At 38.0% G+C, this 16,840-nt stretch overlaps 2 protein-coding genes across 2 annotated transcripts in view; one reads left to right on the top strand and one right to left on the bottom strand.

The window, feature by feature from the left end:
- Window positions 1-16,840, bottom strand: part of Med12l (mediator complex subunit 12L) — a 320,970-nt gene that overhangs the window by 70,702 nt on the left and 233,428 nt on the right. The window contains exon 16 of the mRNA XM_027391634.2: window positions 887-1,034. Coding sequence (XP_027247435.2) covers window positions 887-1,034 — 148 coding nt within the window. The remainder of the gene's footprint in view (window positions 1-886; window positions 1,035-16,840) is intronic.
- Window positions 7,892-8,929, top strand: P2ry12 (purinergic receptor P2Y12). The gene has a single exon (XM_035451956.1). The coding sequence runs from the start codon at window positions 7,892-7,894 to the stop codon at window positions 8,927-8,929; it is 1,038 nt and encodes a 345-aa protein (XP_035307847.1).

Here is a 16,840-nt window from a genome sequence, read left to right on the forward strand (position 1 = left end):
CCTAAGCAAGCCTTAGTAGTATATCCTGCTAAAGTCATAGAAATGGGAAGGGTTCCCAGCTGTTTCTTCTCAAGAAGGAAAAGCTCAAGCAGCAAAGTGAGCTCTACACAGGGCAAATGCCACTTTTTCCTCCTTTCTATTACTGGACTGTTAGACACGAAAAGACCAGTGGTGGTGCTAGGGTATAAAATAGTGCCATGTTTTAAACCATGACTAAAGTATGATGTAAACCTCAAAAGGAGTAATTAGGCAAATATGAAGCAGATAATAAGAGGACTCCAATTATGCAATGTGATGACACAATGCAAGGGCAAAGCTTTGGGAAAAAAAAGGAAACTATTTGAAAAGAATAGGCAAAGAAAATTCCAAGTCAAAAAGGCATTAGATCAAGTTGCCTCTTTCACCTGGAATTATTTGGTGACAAACCTTTAGCCTCGAGCTCCGTCTCCATTATCCTTCTGAGTAACATGAAATCATCAACCATATCATGGTTTGCCTCTAATGTGAAATATGAGAGAATGGAGAAAAAGCAAACCACAGGCTTGTAAAATGATGCAAAGAAAAAGTAAAATTGATTGTTTGCCAGCGGAGTGTTTCATCTCATTATCCGGTACATCATCCACAGTGGCGACTATAAAAAACATGGTACATAAATGAAAAGCACAAAGCTTACTCTATCTCCCCACAGAAGGTGGTTAATTGATACAAAGGCTGCTAGTAAGGAACACAAGACTGTAAGATGTAAATGTGCCTATTCATATTTCAGTGTGACAGTCATTCAAGAGAGGAAGCCCTGGTGACAGTGACGTGGACCACTTTGATAAAGCCTGTGAGAACAGGGAACACAAACAAATGCAGTGGGAGCCAGGGCCCTGCGGCTCCTTACCCCCTGATTCTGTGGTGCTCTTCTTGTTTAGGATTTTCAGGATATCTTTGGTAATCTTCTTCAGCTGATGCCTGGCTTCATCACGCTCTTTTCCGACTCCGTAGAGAAGGATTGTGCGCTGGTTACATTCATGATTTGAAGATTCATCCTGAAAAACAGCAAATGCCTCTGAAACCAGTTTGCAGGGTTGGGGGTACAATTTATACTCCCGAAACACACTAATCACAGTCTCTCCGTGCCCGCTTGCGGGGGTGGCATCTGTCTACTCTGCAACACACCTCAACCTCCACCGGCACCACCCTGTTTTTCCAGTTTGGAACATGCTAAAGCAAAAAATAATAAAGTACCAGCTGACCTGAAGTATTTGACCTGGGCGTACCCTACAGAGTAAGTGCTGACTATTGAAAGATTCTGCATTGTCTAAATGTGACCATGGCATAAAATGATGATACTGTTTCCTTAAGGGAAATATCATTACCTTAGTGAGCTTGGTGTTGGATATACAGCAATAGTATGTGTTTTATATTTAGGACAAAAGTCTTGCTAGCACTTTCAAGTACCTTCAGAAAAGGATACTACACTTACTTCAACATGACTGTATGAGATATATTAGTATTTTTTCCAGATGACACAAAGGAACTCGTAAGGATCACTAGGTGTAAGCTAAGTAGCTAGAAATACATAATCCAAGATGCTCACTAACCTCTTCCATTTTAGAAACCTGACTCCTCAAACGATCATGGTAAATCCAAGCACTACTTTTTCCCTTGTGAGAAAAGAAATTACATAGTCACTAAGTAATGAATATGAATTTAGCAGAGCTGGATTTAACCTTAGCCAAATGTAACTGTCCAAGGTGTGGCTTAACTCTTATGACTGGCTCAAACTTCACAATGCTAATTTCTCTTTGACATCTTTTGTTTTCTATTTTCTAAATAAAGTTGTTTACTTTTCAGTTGGACCTTTCAACATATTATCTACCCATTGTTGTACTATTTGTACAACATTGTCCATGCTAAGGCATCCTCTTCCTACTCGCCTCTTATCCTAAAGAACTCCTAGGGGAAACAAATTGCATATGTTTATCATTAGCAATGGTCAAACCCTCCAGAAATGGGGAACTGCAGTGTTAGAGTTCCCTGTGTTCTCTGCATACAGTACCAATAACTAATACCTGCTTCTGCAGCTAGTGAGTAAGCACCAGGTTCCCTCTCCAATTGGGCCACTGACACAAACACTTGCCTTCAGTCTACAATTCAATTTCAGCGTGCTAGAAAGAATACACATTTGCATTTCCTGTTGACTTATCTTTCTATATCCCTTTGCTAATTCTTAATGTTCCAAGTGTCCTAATAGACCTAAAGATGCCCAAACCAGGATAGTGAAAGATAAAATATCCAAATACTAATAACAACTCACGACAGTCACAGCCCAGTAGTGTACCATGCTTAGGACTGAGAGAGCTTGGAATGTATCCTAGTCAAGACACTCAACAGCTCCATAATCCTGGGCAATAAGCCTAGTTCATCTCAGATTCTTCTTCTTCTGAATATGGTAATGCCAACTTCTATTTAAGGCCTTGAAAGAATAACCAAGACATACACACATGCAATGCCCTAGAGCACTATATATCCGTGTGTGTGTGTGTGTGTGTGTGTGTGTGTGTGTGTGTGTGTGTGTGTGTGTGTCCGTGTGCACGCGCGCGTGTGTGCAGACCTGTGCGTGCGCTCACTGCTCACATTCTAGACTTCCACTCCTCCAAACACACCTGGAGCCCACACTGTACTGCATTAATCAACAGTTCTCAAGAGCTGTTGAAGCTCTCCCAGCCATCTAAAATGCACAATCTCAATTGCTGACATCTGCCTAAAGGCAGGGTGTTAGGATCCCATCAATGGCATCAGCACACAGGCACTAGGAAGGGGAAGAAGAGTTGGAGCATTCATCAGACATAAATCATTTATTTTCTAGGTTGTTGTTTTTTAATGGTTATCTTCCCAAGTCCACCATTATTCTCCTTAGTAAGCACTAAGTTGGCCCTTAATGCTTGGTGAGCTCACCAAGCAAAAAGGAAGTCAGTAGAATAAGGGACAAAGATGGATAAAGGAAGACTGAGGAAAGGAAAGAAGATGAAAGGATTGTTTTATAGGAAACAGTTGGCTGTTAAAGTGCTAGGGAAGTTGAAGAAGTGAGAGACCAATAGAAAGTTCATGTTTGCATGGTGAACTAAGTCTTAGTTGTGGGGACGAGGAACAGAAAGCAGAATCTAACAGGCACCTGATGGAGAAAGGGATCAGACATCAGGGTCCATTCTGTGAATGTGCATCACAGTAGATTTCATTGAATCAATTTGAAAACATTTGTTGGAAAGAAACCATGAAAGCATATGGTTAATGTGTATTTGGTTTGATGTGGACACTGATGTTGGTCAGGGTTGAGGAGGTAAGAAGAGCATTAAGTCCTAAGAGAGGTGCAAATCCTCCACTTTCTACTTAGGTAAGAAAAGCAGGTAGCTGAGACAGGAGCAAGCCATTAAAATGATGCACATCTGTGCTTTTTTACTCACTAAGATGCTCTAACCATGCAAGGCCCAGAAATCAGGCTTGGAGACACAACAGGGACCATCAACCAATGGTTCAGTAGGGACCCAATTGAGGCAAAGAGTCAGTTTATATATCATGTCTATTTTTGACTTGTTTTGTTTTGTTTTAGTAAAAACTTATGTATACCTCAAAAGAGAAGTTTCTCCAGAGTGGTTGTAAAGATAGTTCAGCAGGAAGCAATGGGTTGAAGAAAGAGCTTCTATGAAAGGAGTGAGGGGCAGGGGGCCGCAGAGAAGTGATTCGTTTACTAGACACCGAGGATAAAGACTGAGTTTAAAAAGGAAAACCTAATTTGAGTAATAAACAGCAAACTCTTGTTTCATAGTTATGGCACAAATAAAGAAGGCCTCAAAGGACTGAAATGCAGAACAGATACTGATGTGAGGTGGGAGACAATGGTCCATTGTCAAGATTATTATTTCCCAATAATTCTATTATAAAGTATATGTGATGATGTTGTTTTTACTGGCGGGGGGGGATGATAAGATGTGACCAACTAATTATGCTATATGATAATACACAGTTTTAGGATGAGACACTTTCCAACTAAATATTTTAGTGACTTTTATGATCAGGTGATCAAAGGGGAAATTGGCAGTTGACCCCAATGAGAAAATGTGAAAAGGTTCACAGAGAGGTGTTAGTGGTTGTCACGTAGGTCAAAGCTCTTTTTGTTCTTCAAATCCTTACTGAGAATGTTTTAGGGGTTTGAAAATCTATATTTTTAGTAGGAAAGTATAATGTAGGAATCATAAGTTGATTTTCTTTTAATGTAGCAGACTGATTTACTGAATATAATTGGTATTTCTCCATCCAAAGACTTGTTTCAACAGAGATTTCAGAAACACTACAAATATCCTAAAGTTTAGATAGAATTGGATATAAAGGCAAGTAAAATGCTTATTTGATAAAAGGCAGTTTAGCCATTTTGTTCTCACTGGGCCCCAAAGAGGAAAGACCACAGAGATGGCATGGGCATAGTCTCAGGAACAAAGGTGGCTCTAGACCAGACAACATGGGCTGGGATGAAGTGACCAATTAGCCTGACTGTTCTACTCAGTTTCCTTCATTCAAAACTGATGATAAAATAAGTATTGACTGATAAAATAAAAGTGAGTTAATTTATGGTAGTATAAGAAATCAAATGTTACTAATTATTATTTTGAAGCATAAACCTTTTTTAAAAAAGTATTTCAGACACCCAAATCAGCAAGTAAGACCAGTTTAATTGGCTTTGTTTATTATATGAAGGTAAGAACAACCACACAGACTTTTCAAAAGCTTAAAAATCCAATCAATACTTCTTTCTAGGTGATGGAAATGTTGCAGTTAGTATGCAACTGAAAGTTGCTGAAGTGAGTGAGAATGAGAACTTGATTTCAAATTTTGGTGGCAATACAAGTCCTGTGTCTATTTAATGCAGTGGTCCTCGAGCCTTAGTGTGCCTGAGCATCACATGGAAGATGGTTAAATACAAATGGGGGGGTCTCTGGTTCATGGACACCAGGTAGGTGCCCTAAATGTACATTCTAAACAAAATGTTCAAGTGATGCTGAGCTGCCACGACACACTTTCACCCCATTAATTCGATTTGAGTGTACACACACTCAAAATTCAGAATAAGTAAAATATGTCTCCCTAGTACAGACATCTACCTAAGGGATTTTACTGCTAACAGAAAGCCATTTCAGTTGGAAATATTGTGTGTATGTACAATGAATGTTGTTTTTCTCAAAATGCAAGAGCCAGAAATATTCATATAAATATAACACAGCAATAAATTTATTCTACAATTTCACTCCAAGTGTATCTTGTGCCTTTTTTTTAGTATAAAAGTTAAAGAATTGCATATAATAGTGATACAAAGGTGATTTGATGTGACATTATCATTATCCAGACTCAATGCTTAAAAAAAAAAAAATCCATTGTTCATTATTTAACTTCTATTCAGGACAACCATGAAGGCCGCTTCATGCAATCATCCTGGCAATGGATACAACTTTCTTTCGTAATATAATTTGGGAGTCTAATTTATAATGGGATGATGCTGTTTTGCCCACAAAGACGTTAATCAAACACAGATTTTAAATAATGACATTATGAACTAGGATAAAACAAGAAGCAAAAGGCTTACCACCCTTGAGGAAGCACACATTCTGAGATAATAGAATTACTTGTGAGACAGTAACATATCATCCACTTTGAGCACACTATGTTTTCAGGTGAACGCCATCTGAGAAACCAAGCTTGCACCCTTCTCCCAGGAACAGGTTTAGAAGACTTCATCTCAGCTTTGCATGGAAAATTCCCCCACCCCGCCAAACACACAAAAACCCTACCTTACTGATTCTATTAAAGGTTTTAGAAAAAAGCCACAGTATCTTAAATTGGTTTTAGAAAGATGACTTCTCAGCCACCTTTGCACCATTATTTCCCAAGAGATAAAAGCAGAAGTCCTAAAAACAGACAGATTCAGTGTCTGCAGAGCTTTGATTGTGCAGTGGAAGGTAATTTCTTACTGGGATGTTCTTCCTTCCCCTCTCCGTTTATTTCTCTCTAGAACACTCAAGATTGCATTGCTGAAAACTCAGCAGATTCTCTATCACAGAGGGCACTGGCAACTAAACTGAGCGACCAGGGGAAAACACCAGATGCCTGTCTGCATGTTCTACTAACTTGTATTACTGAAGATACACAAATCCTTCAGAGTCAACAGGATAACCAGGTAATGTGACATTATCACTTGACAGACTTATAATATGAAGTATTTGCATATTTTCCAAGTTTGTTCTTAAAATCAAAAACCTTTTATAGCCATTCATAAAATCAGAAGCACATGGTTTGCATAACATTAAGTTAATAAAAACTAAGTCACAGGTCTTAATGGTACAGGAGATTAAGTTCTTCAGTAAAAATACGCCGAGCATGGAGAAATGTTGATGTTTTGACTGTGAAATGAGAATTAAGTATAAACAAAAGGAATGGGATTTCCCAATGTTAAGGGAGTTGCTAACTAATTTACCTACTGTGCACAATGAGCATTCCTAAGGTAGAATTGCTAGAACCATCGAAGAACAGATAAACAAAAGGAACTAGAGACTGCAAAGTGGGCTAAACTCAGTGGTTCTTCACCTCTGAGGTGCTGAGAGCTGAGGCTACACTCCTGGTGATATTCTTAACTGTATAATTTTCAGTAACTAAAGAATCCCATTGACATCTGGGAGAGAAATCTGCTAATCTTCATCTATCATGTTAGATCTTGTATGGGAGTTATGTGGGGTTTTTAGCCATATTTGAATATGAGGAATTCTGTTTTATGAGAAATCAATTTATTTGTTTGATGGAAATTTGAAAAGCTTTATATTCCATCTTAAATTTCAAGTTAGATGGCATATATAACATATCTCAGTCAACTGCCACTCTTCCTTGAGTTGTTTGTTGTGTGATAACCTAGGAAATCAAAGGAGGACTAATTTCTGCTATTTTATTTTAGTTACCATTAAATATGCCATAAACCTGGGAATGATGCTCTGGCTGCTTTGAGAAATGTCAAGCAATGGTCACACATACAAAGGCTGTTGCTGCCTTCTACTACTATTGTTACTGTTTTAGGATTCACACTGAGTGATATTCAAAAAGCATATACAAACTTCAAACAAAATGAACAACTTGAAAATGAGAAAAACATGGGCTAAATCTTCTAAAGTAAATAACGAGTCTCTGTAAGGCTAATATTTGATTGCATGGCTGACTGACTAAGAACAGGCAGAAACAACTCCCGATACACAGGAAAAGTCTGTGGATTTTTATTTTCTACAATGTACTACTTATTTTATTGAATAAACTTCCCAACAGTGACTTCATACCTAATTCTCTGATTGGTATTTCATTTGTACTTCTAACTCATAATCATTCACTTCTCCATTGAATTCATCAGTGATACTAAAGTGTGAAACCAGGAATACGGGATCAGAAGAAAAGGGAGCTGTAAACAGAAACAAAAGGCTACAGGCTTGAGAGAAGAAGAGGGAGAAATAAACAAAGCATTAATAGCATACCTGTCATGGGTTTCCTATATAGACAGAGGAGAGCGGGCACTAAGGGAACAATGAGCTAAGAAATACAAACATCAATAAAACAAACACAAGGCTCCCATAACATCACACAATGCACCTCATATCATCTTAATTTGCTATAGATGGAATATTTGTTTAGATGGAATATTCAGGGATTCTGTTTTCTATTAATTCCTACCAACTGCCACCATAAAGATAGGAAAACTCAGGTTTTAACCAAAGTTGTACTTCAGAAAGTTATGTATAGAAATAACAAGCAAACCAATGACCTGTGATTAAATATGTTCACATTCCCTCTCTCTGCTCTAGGAGCTAGCACAACGGAGATGCCTGATATGGACACCACCACAGCCAATACCACCTTCACAGCTGGGAATGGCACCCTGTGCAGCAGGGACTACAAGATAACCCAGGTTCTCTTCCCGTTGCTCTACACCGTCCTGTTTTTTACTGGACTCATCACAAACAGCTTGGCAATGAGAATTTTCTTTCAAATCCGAAGTAAATCCAACTTCATTATTTTTCTTAAGAACACAGTCATTTCTGATCTTCTCATGATTCTAACTTTTCCTTTCAAAATTCTTAGTGATGCCAAACTGGGAGCCGGGCCTCTGAGAACCTTGGTGTGCCAAGTCACCTCAGTCACGTTTTATTTTACAATGTATATCAGTATATCCTTCCTTGGATTGATAACCATTGACCGCTACCTGAAGACAACCAGGCCATTTAAAACTTCCAGCCCCAGCAACCTTTTGGGTGCAAAGATTCTTTCTGTTGTCATCTGGGCCTTCATGTTCTTACTCTCACTGCCTAACATGATTCTCACCAACAGGAGGCCAAAAGAACAGAACATAAAGAAATGTTCTTTCTTAAAGTCAGAGTTTGGTCTGGTCTGGCATGAGATAGTCAATTACATCTGTCAAGTCATTTTCTGGATTAATTTTTTAATTGTCATTGTTTGTTACAGTCTCATTACAAAAGAACTCTATAGGTCCTACATAAGAACAAGAGGTGTAGGCAAAGTCCCCAAGAAAAAGGTGAATGTCAAAGTTTTTATCATCATTGCTGTGTTCTTCATTTGTTTTGTTCCCTTCCATTTTGCACGGATTCCCTACACCCTGAGCCAAACCCGGAGTGTCTTTGACTGTGCTGCTGAAAATACTCTGTTCTATGTGAAGGAGAGCACCTTGTGGCTAACGTCTTTGAATGCCTGCCTCGACCCGTTCATTTATTTTTTCCTTTGCAAGTCTTTCAGGAATTCCTTGACAAGAATGCTGAGGTGCTCCAATGCTATGTCACCCTCTGGAGAAAACAAGAAGAAAGGACAGGAAGGTGGTGACCCAAGTGAGGAGACCCCAATGTAAAATGGGACCCGAGGGGCTGCTTCAGTCTGTAGTGTTCAGACTACTCCAAGAAAATCACCACAGAAAAATATTAGCACTCACTTAAGAGAAGCCGAGCAAATGGGAAATAACCTTTATCTACTTATCCTATCTGCAGGAGTATAGTAAAATAAACTGCATCCTATTGCTATACTGCAAGGAAACCCACAACTCATAAAGAATTAATGGTTTACCCCATTCCTGCAAAATGAGCAACCATGAAATGTAATCTCCACGGTTATTTTAAAATCCATTACCATTCAGTATTATTTTTGTAATAAGTGAAGACTTATGTTTGGTATAATACATTAAGCCCAGTAACTCCTGACTTCTCATTTAGAGCAAGAAGGACAACAACAACAAAATGAAATGACATTGGATGAGGCCTGCGTTATTATAAATGGTAGAGGTTTAATCTATCTTTCCATACAGAACAGATATAGTAAATAAAGCCATTAACTTAAGGAGTGTAAACTTTCATAACATTCTAATATTTAAAAAAATGTATTACTACTTCCTTAACACTAGAGAAAGCAATTTCACTAAGATTCTGAATTTACTCAATATGGTGCCATCATTGGCACTTGTCTTTTTTTTTTTATCAGCTTTAGAAATGCCTGCTGCTTGAATAAAAAAAAAAACAAACAAGCAAAAAAAAAAAAAAACACTTCTTAGTAAGAAAAGAAATAAGTAACTATAATTACCAAATTGCACCTCACATCTACCAGTAAGAAAGTGGTTGGACTATTTGACATTACTTGTTTGTAATCACATGTATAATATAAAGTAATTGAATTTATTCTGTATTGTTTTGTTGGAATGTCTTTGTTCAAAGGTTTAGAAACAATGGCTCAACCTTCTCCTACACTAGACAGTAAATGTATTTAAGAACTGTAGTCAATACAGCTTTTATTACATACTATTCTTCAGTCTCTTCAGAAAAGTCACGTCATGATTTTAAGTCCTCATGTAATTCCGATGGAGGTGAGATGTGTAGTCAGATATCATAGTTGACATTTTTATTTTATTTTTATTAACATGGAACTAGTGCATATTTAGTGGATATGGTATGACACTTTGATTTATACATAAAAGCAGTAGCATCCAAATTGGGGTCATATTTGATAGCTATAATATAAACACAATATCTAATGTGTGGAAGTTCAAATCATTTGTCTCAATCATTAATGCTCCTTAGAGGTGATGCTCTGGCAGAAGATGGTATAGATGATAGCATCTAAATATCATGCAAAATAAATGAAAAGGGTAGATTACAATATAGATAAGGTTGTTGAACTTCAATAATGTTTTCCAAACCCAACACAAGTTCTCAAGTTACATTTTGGTACAAAGCTAAGGATATGTAACTCTTTTTTTTTTCCCTGCTCCCAAGTGGCAGCACTTCCTGTCCTGGCACTGCTACAGTAAGAACAAGATGTGGAGATATAGCGACTGTGAAAAATGTGCATGTGCAGGCCGGGAACACAACTCAGAGAAAGAGCTCTTGATTAGCAATGCATGGGACCCCTGGTTCACTCTCCAGCACTGTAAAAAAAAAGGAGGGGCTGTATTCTATGACACAGAATTCAGAACAGACAGCTATTTCTGCCACAGTACTTCACTCTCCTACTAGCATACCCTATTTTGGTTTTGTAAAAACACCAGAATGTGGGCAACAGAGTTGCTATCAACCATTGGCATCAAACTTTACTTTGCATATGAGAAAAATAAAGGGCAGCAGCATCCCCCAAACCATTCAAGTGTAGAATAGGAAGTGTATGAAAGCTCTGCACCAAGGCCCCGTGAGTTCAGTGTGAACTTGATGAGGGACTGCAAGGGAAAGACTACCTGAACAAGCCTCCTTTTGTGGCTCTCCTAATCCACTGTGATATTTTTCTACATGAGACAGACAAATAGTGCTCATAGGATTATGACTTTTTTATCATTTTTTTATTTGAATTAGAAACAAGATTGACTTACATTATGACTATTTACATTGATTTTGACATTTTAACAACAACAAAAAACTGCAACATGTTTGGAATTACCTGTGTTTAATAGTTATGTATATACAGCGTGACATTTTAGATTAAGCCCTATATCACACTGTTGGGTTTCTGTACTGAAAGGCAATGGGCCCCACATACTCTTACATCAGCCTGAACCTATTCAAGACAGTCTAAGAGACAGTGGCTTATGCCTATCGTCTCAACCTCAATGGGTAAAGTACAGGATTACTTCAAGTTCAAGAACAGCCTGCTGATCTATATAGCCAGGTCCAGGTCAGCTAAGGCTAGAAAGAAAGACCATGTCTCAAAGCAAAACGAACTCACCAAAACTCACATTCTAAAATGTCAGTGTTATCAAATGCTTCCTCTAGATAGAACATGTCACCATCTCCAGCTTCGAATACTTTGACATATATAAACACATCTCATATCTCCAATTAATTTTAAGTGAAACCAAATTTGGTGTAAGTGAATATTTGAAAAGATGAGCCAATCCACACACCCGGCTTACAGATTCCAGCTTCCAGATTCCACCTGTTTATGAGGGGCATGTGGTCTAAAAAAGCTTCTTATATTTCAGGAATAAATTCTGTGTCACATGGAGTGTCTAGGAAATTAAAATTCCAGTTGTCAACAGTGAGGCTTCCCAGTAGCACAGCCACACTGCAAGCTGTATACCTAAGACTTCCATGCCACAACAACAGAGCTGGGCTGGAGGAAGAAAGACCATTCAGCCTGAATCACTTAAAACCTTGGCCCTTTAAAAGAAATATAATCTGCCAACCCTTGAATCACCACTTTTACAACAGAAATAAAACATCAGAAACAGAACCCTCTTACCACACATGCAGGTATTGTTGTGCCCACACTCTGGACCCCCCAAACCACCAAGAAACCAGATCCATTGCAAAAGCAAAGATTCTTTTTAACTACGAGTTAGCTCGGGTTCTCTGTCCATTTAACATAGAAGGTAGAGTAAGATGGACCACAAACCACAGTGGAGCAGGGCATATATATTGGGTGTAGAGCAAGGGGGAAGTCTGGGGGTCTGCTAGTTGTATAGCAACAGTCCGAGGATTGGTGCACCACTGGGCTGGGGGAACCTGTCCTGAGTTGATTGGTCAGCTGCAGCTGCAGAAAGGTTGCTATGCCTGGAGGCCATCCAAGTGCCATTGCTACCTACTGCATTCCACTCTTACCAGTAAAGCATTTCCAAAGCTTGCCAGCTAACTTCTGATTGCTTCCATACCACATGGAGGGTATCTGGCAGTTTATTCCCAGTAATGAGGCCAAGGTCAGGCAAAGTTGGAGGGGGAGGCTCAGCACCTCCTGCTGAGTCAGGGGCCTACATTTTTCTGGCTCTTTTCTGTATCCTGTCATGGCTGTCAAAGTAGGGGGCTGGGTGAGGGTCTGGGCCCTTCAGTCTTCTACTGTTAGTGAGCAATGGCCACAGTGGGATTAGAGTCACCAGGGGGAACTGAAGATGTGAAATACAACTTTGGAAGACTTCAGCTTTACAGGAGGCCAGGCTGAATGTAGGCATCCAAGACCTCACAAATATCAGCAGAGATACCATACTGGACCTGAAGATGAGCTAGTTGCCCAGACCCTTGGTCACTTAGGCCAGAAGACAAGAGAGGAAACAGAAAACAAAGGAACAAAACACCTATTCAACAAAGACAAATGCAAGAATCCTCACACAGACATATCATCCAAAATCCAGATGCCTAAACATCAGTGGAAGAAGTCAAACTATCAGAGGGTATGATAGCATATATAAATAAGCCCCAAAATTCTACCAGGGAGTTCCTAGAGCTGATAAACATCTTCAGTGATGCGGATGGATAAAAGATTAACTCAAAAAATGTGGTAGCCTTCCTATATACAAATGATAAATGGGCTGAGGAATAAATGAGGGAAACAACACCCTATACAACAGTCATAAACAATATAAGATATTTTGGGATAACTCTAACCAAATAAGTGAAAGACCTGTATGACAAGAACTATAAATCTTTGAAGAAAGAAACTGGAGAAGATATCAGAAGATGGAAAGATTCCCCCATGCTCAAGGATCAGTAGGATTAACATACTAAAAATGGCCAACTTACCAAAAGATTCAATGCAATCCCCATCAAAATCCCAACACAATTATTAATAGACCTTAAAAGAACAATATTCAACTTCACATTGAAAAACATAAAAGAAAAACCAGAATAGCTAAGAAAATCCTGTACAATAAAGGAACTTTCAGAGGTATCACCATCCCTGATTTCAAGCTCTACCACAGAGCAATAGTAATAAAAATAGCATGGTATCACCATAAAAACCAACAGCTGGATCAATGGAATTGAATCAAAGATGCTGATATAAATCCACACACCTATGAACACCTGATTTTTGACAAAGAAGCCAAAATTATACAATGGAAGAAAGAAAGCATCTTCAACAAGACAAGACTGGACATAAACATGCAGAATAATGCAAAAAGATTCATATCTATCACCCTGATATACAAGTTCAAGTAGATCAACATAAATCCACAACATAAATCCAGATACACTGAATCTGACAGAATACATAGTGGAAAATAGCCTTGAACACATTGGTATAGGAGACCACTTCCTGAGTAGAACACCAGTAGCACAGACACTGAGAGGACAATTAATAAATATGACCTTATAAAAACCGAAAAGCTTTTGTAAGTCAAAGGAATGGTCAATAGGACAAAAGGGAAGTCTGCAAAAAGGGGAAAATCTTCACCACCCCACATCAGATAAAGGGCTCTTTTCTATTTATTTCAAGATTTTATATGCCTTCCTGGTTCTGGGGGATATGCATGCCTGTATCCTTGCTATTGTCAGAATTGTTAATTGTATCTGTATTGGGTATAAAAACTAAAAGCCTTCCTTGTGGAATAAAAAAAGCCTCCATTCTTGAAGAATAAAGAACCATGAGAGGAACGTAGATGAGTAGGTTTATTCCCTCAAAACCCTTGGTTTACTCCCTCAGAACTCTTTTTAGCCAAACCCTCCTACCCAATTGCTATCTAAGCCCCTAGCCTGAACCCTAAGAAAGCATAGAGGCTGGGACTTGAATGATCTCATTTATGTGACAGAGGTGTAGCTTGGTCTACTTGTGGGACTCCTAGCGGTGGGAAAGCTTTGGCTGTCTCCAGACTCTTTCACTGGTTTTTAGAAACCTATTCCTTATCATAGGTTGCCTTTCCAAGTGTTAATACAAGAGAAGGAGCTTAGGCCTACCTCCACTTGATATGCCGTGTTTTGTTGGCACCCATGGAAGGCCTGCTCCTTTCTGAACAATAAAGTTGGGGGAGTGGATGGGAGGAGCAGAAGGGAAGTGGAAGGAAGGAATTGGAGGAGAGGAGGGAGGGGAAACTGAGGTCTGGAAGTAAAATAAATGAATAAATTTAATTAAAAAGAATTTGAGAATGTGATTATTAATTGATACACTCCTTATAGAAATCCATTTGAAAATATTACATGACATTCTGGTGCATAACCCTTGATCCACCCAATCTTACTTAAGTTGAAAGAAACACATAAGAGTATATGGATGTGTACATCCAGCAGTAATAGTTGAGAAAAGTCAAACTAAATGTTCATCAATAGCAGCTTAACTAAATATGAGGAAGTCATGGGTATTATGATGGTCATTACATATATACTAACATAGACTAAAAGAAAACAATTTATGCTTATCCAAATAAGCATGAATAAATACTTGCACTATATATATATATATATATATATTATATATATATATATATATATTATATCTTCACCAGTATCAACCACATTGGTATTTGGAAGATTTTTTTAATAGTTATGTATGTGATTGTATGTATGATGTATATATGTGTATTTTTTTTATATACCATTGGCACATATATAGGTATCAGAAGACAACCTTGGGTGTCAGTCATCATTGCTATATTGCTTGATTAAGGTCTCTTTTTCAGTGCTGCATATATCAACTTAACTGGCCTGCAAGCTTCTAGGGAATTCTGTTTCCACACCCCCATCTCACTATAGGAGTGCTGAGATTAGATACAGACACTACCTATCTAGCTCTATAGCAATTTGTGGATATAAATTTATGTTTCCATGCTTGTGTGGCAAGTGCTTTACCTACTGAGCCATTTCCTATGTCTTTGAATTTTCAAACATATGCTTTCTTTTATGATAAAAAAAACCACCTTGTCACTAAATATTAAGAATTTGAAAAAATACTGTGAGTGTACTGCTTGTTCTGTTTCTAGTTAAATGAAGAGAATCTAATACTGATTTTCACTTCCCAATAGTTAAGGACATCTACTTGTAAACTACACAGTTTAGCTTACTATCACTTTTGGTTATGGTAATATGGAAAGTTTAAAACAATTTCACACAATCTAAGGAAAGCACCTTAGTATATTTCAGATGAAATGAGAAGTCTCTTCTAGGTATATAGGAGTATCCACTTCAACTTTCATCCCAAATGACAGCAAACACTTTTACTTTTCAAATCTTATTTTCATGATACATGTTAGCTATCTCACCAGATGGCCTCTCACTCTTAACCTTGATCAAATTGAGAAAATGGAAGTAATGGCAGACAATTCCCACTGCATACCATCTCCTTCCTGACCAAAACAATTGGACAATTTACATTTTCCACCTTAAACATGAGTTTGTAGCAGACAGAACTACAAGTTTGTTCAACTTCATGGCTTTTTGATTTCCGTGTATCAATCAGTGGGTCTTGGGAAAAGAACTCTATAATGGGGTAAATCACTCCAGATTCATCCTGCTGATATCTCGGGGAGAGGGCACAAGGCAGGCTATAGGGCTAATGGTGGGTTTGTAGTAGTCTCTGTTACCACTATTTTGGGGAACTGCTTAATTTCTGCATTTTAGTTTTTCATCTCTAAAATGAGGCTAGGCTCTATAGATATTATAAGAACTGTCATAACATAATAACCAATAATAGCATAGCTATTTTTATTTTTATTATTTTTGACTCTTATTTCCTTGAAGCATATAGAATTCCAATCTTTAGTTTATTCCCACTTGGCAAGCTCCTAAATTATGAGACTTTTCACTGCATGTTTTTTATTTCTTCCTTCCTGGCCTTCATGAACGAAACCAATAGCATTCCAGTTTTCTTTTTAGTTGACTTAACAAGCTTGCATAGCATCTCTCATAACAGGCATCATTGTAAGCATGTGGTAGACAGTCATTCATCTTATCCCCTTAACTTCATAAAGGTGATAATGTTGTGTATTTACATCATAAAGACAGGTGGACAAAGACTTGGACCTAACCCCTCTAGCTTTGAGATGGTGCTTCCAAGATGCTCTAGGAACAGCTCTCAGATGGACCCTTTAAAAGGGAAGACCTTTTCTAACAGATATTAGCTTTGCTGGGAGGATCTGCTAATGTACAGACCAAGGAAAGCACTTTGAAACTCTCATTTAAAATGTTACAACACCCTTTACAATAGCCACAAATAACATAAAATATCTTGGGGTGACTCGAACCAAGCAATTGAAAGACCTGTATGACAAGAACTTTAAGCCTTCAAAGAAAGAAACTGAAGAAGGTATCAGAAAATGGAAAGATCTCCCATGCTCTTGAATATGTAGGATCAACATAGAAAAAAACTGTAATCTTACCAAAAATCAATCTACAGATTCAATACAATCCCCATCAAAATCCCAACACAGTTCTTCACAGACATCAAAAGAATAATACTTAACTTCATATGAAAAAAAAAGCCAGGATAGTCAAAACAATTCTGTACAATAAGGGAACTTCCAGTTCTACTGATTTCAAGTTCTACTATAGAGCTATAGAAACAGTTTGTTATTGGCATAAAAACA

The sequence above is a fragment of the Cricetulus griseus genome (genome assembly GCF_003668045.3).
Source record: "Cricetulus griseus strain 17A/GY chromosome 1 unlocalized genomic scaffold, alternate assembly CriGri-PICRH-1.0 chr1_0, whole genome shotgun sequence".
In the NCBI taxonomy this organism is placed as follows: Eukaryota; Metazoa; Chordata; class Mammalia; order Rodentia; family Cricetidae; genus Cricetulus; species Cricetulus griseus.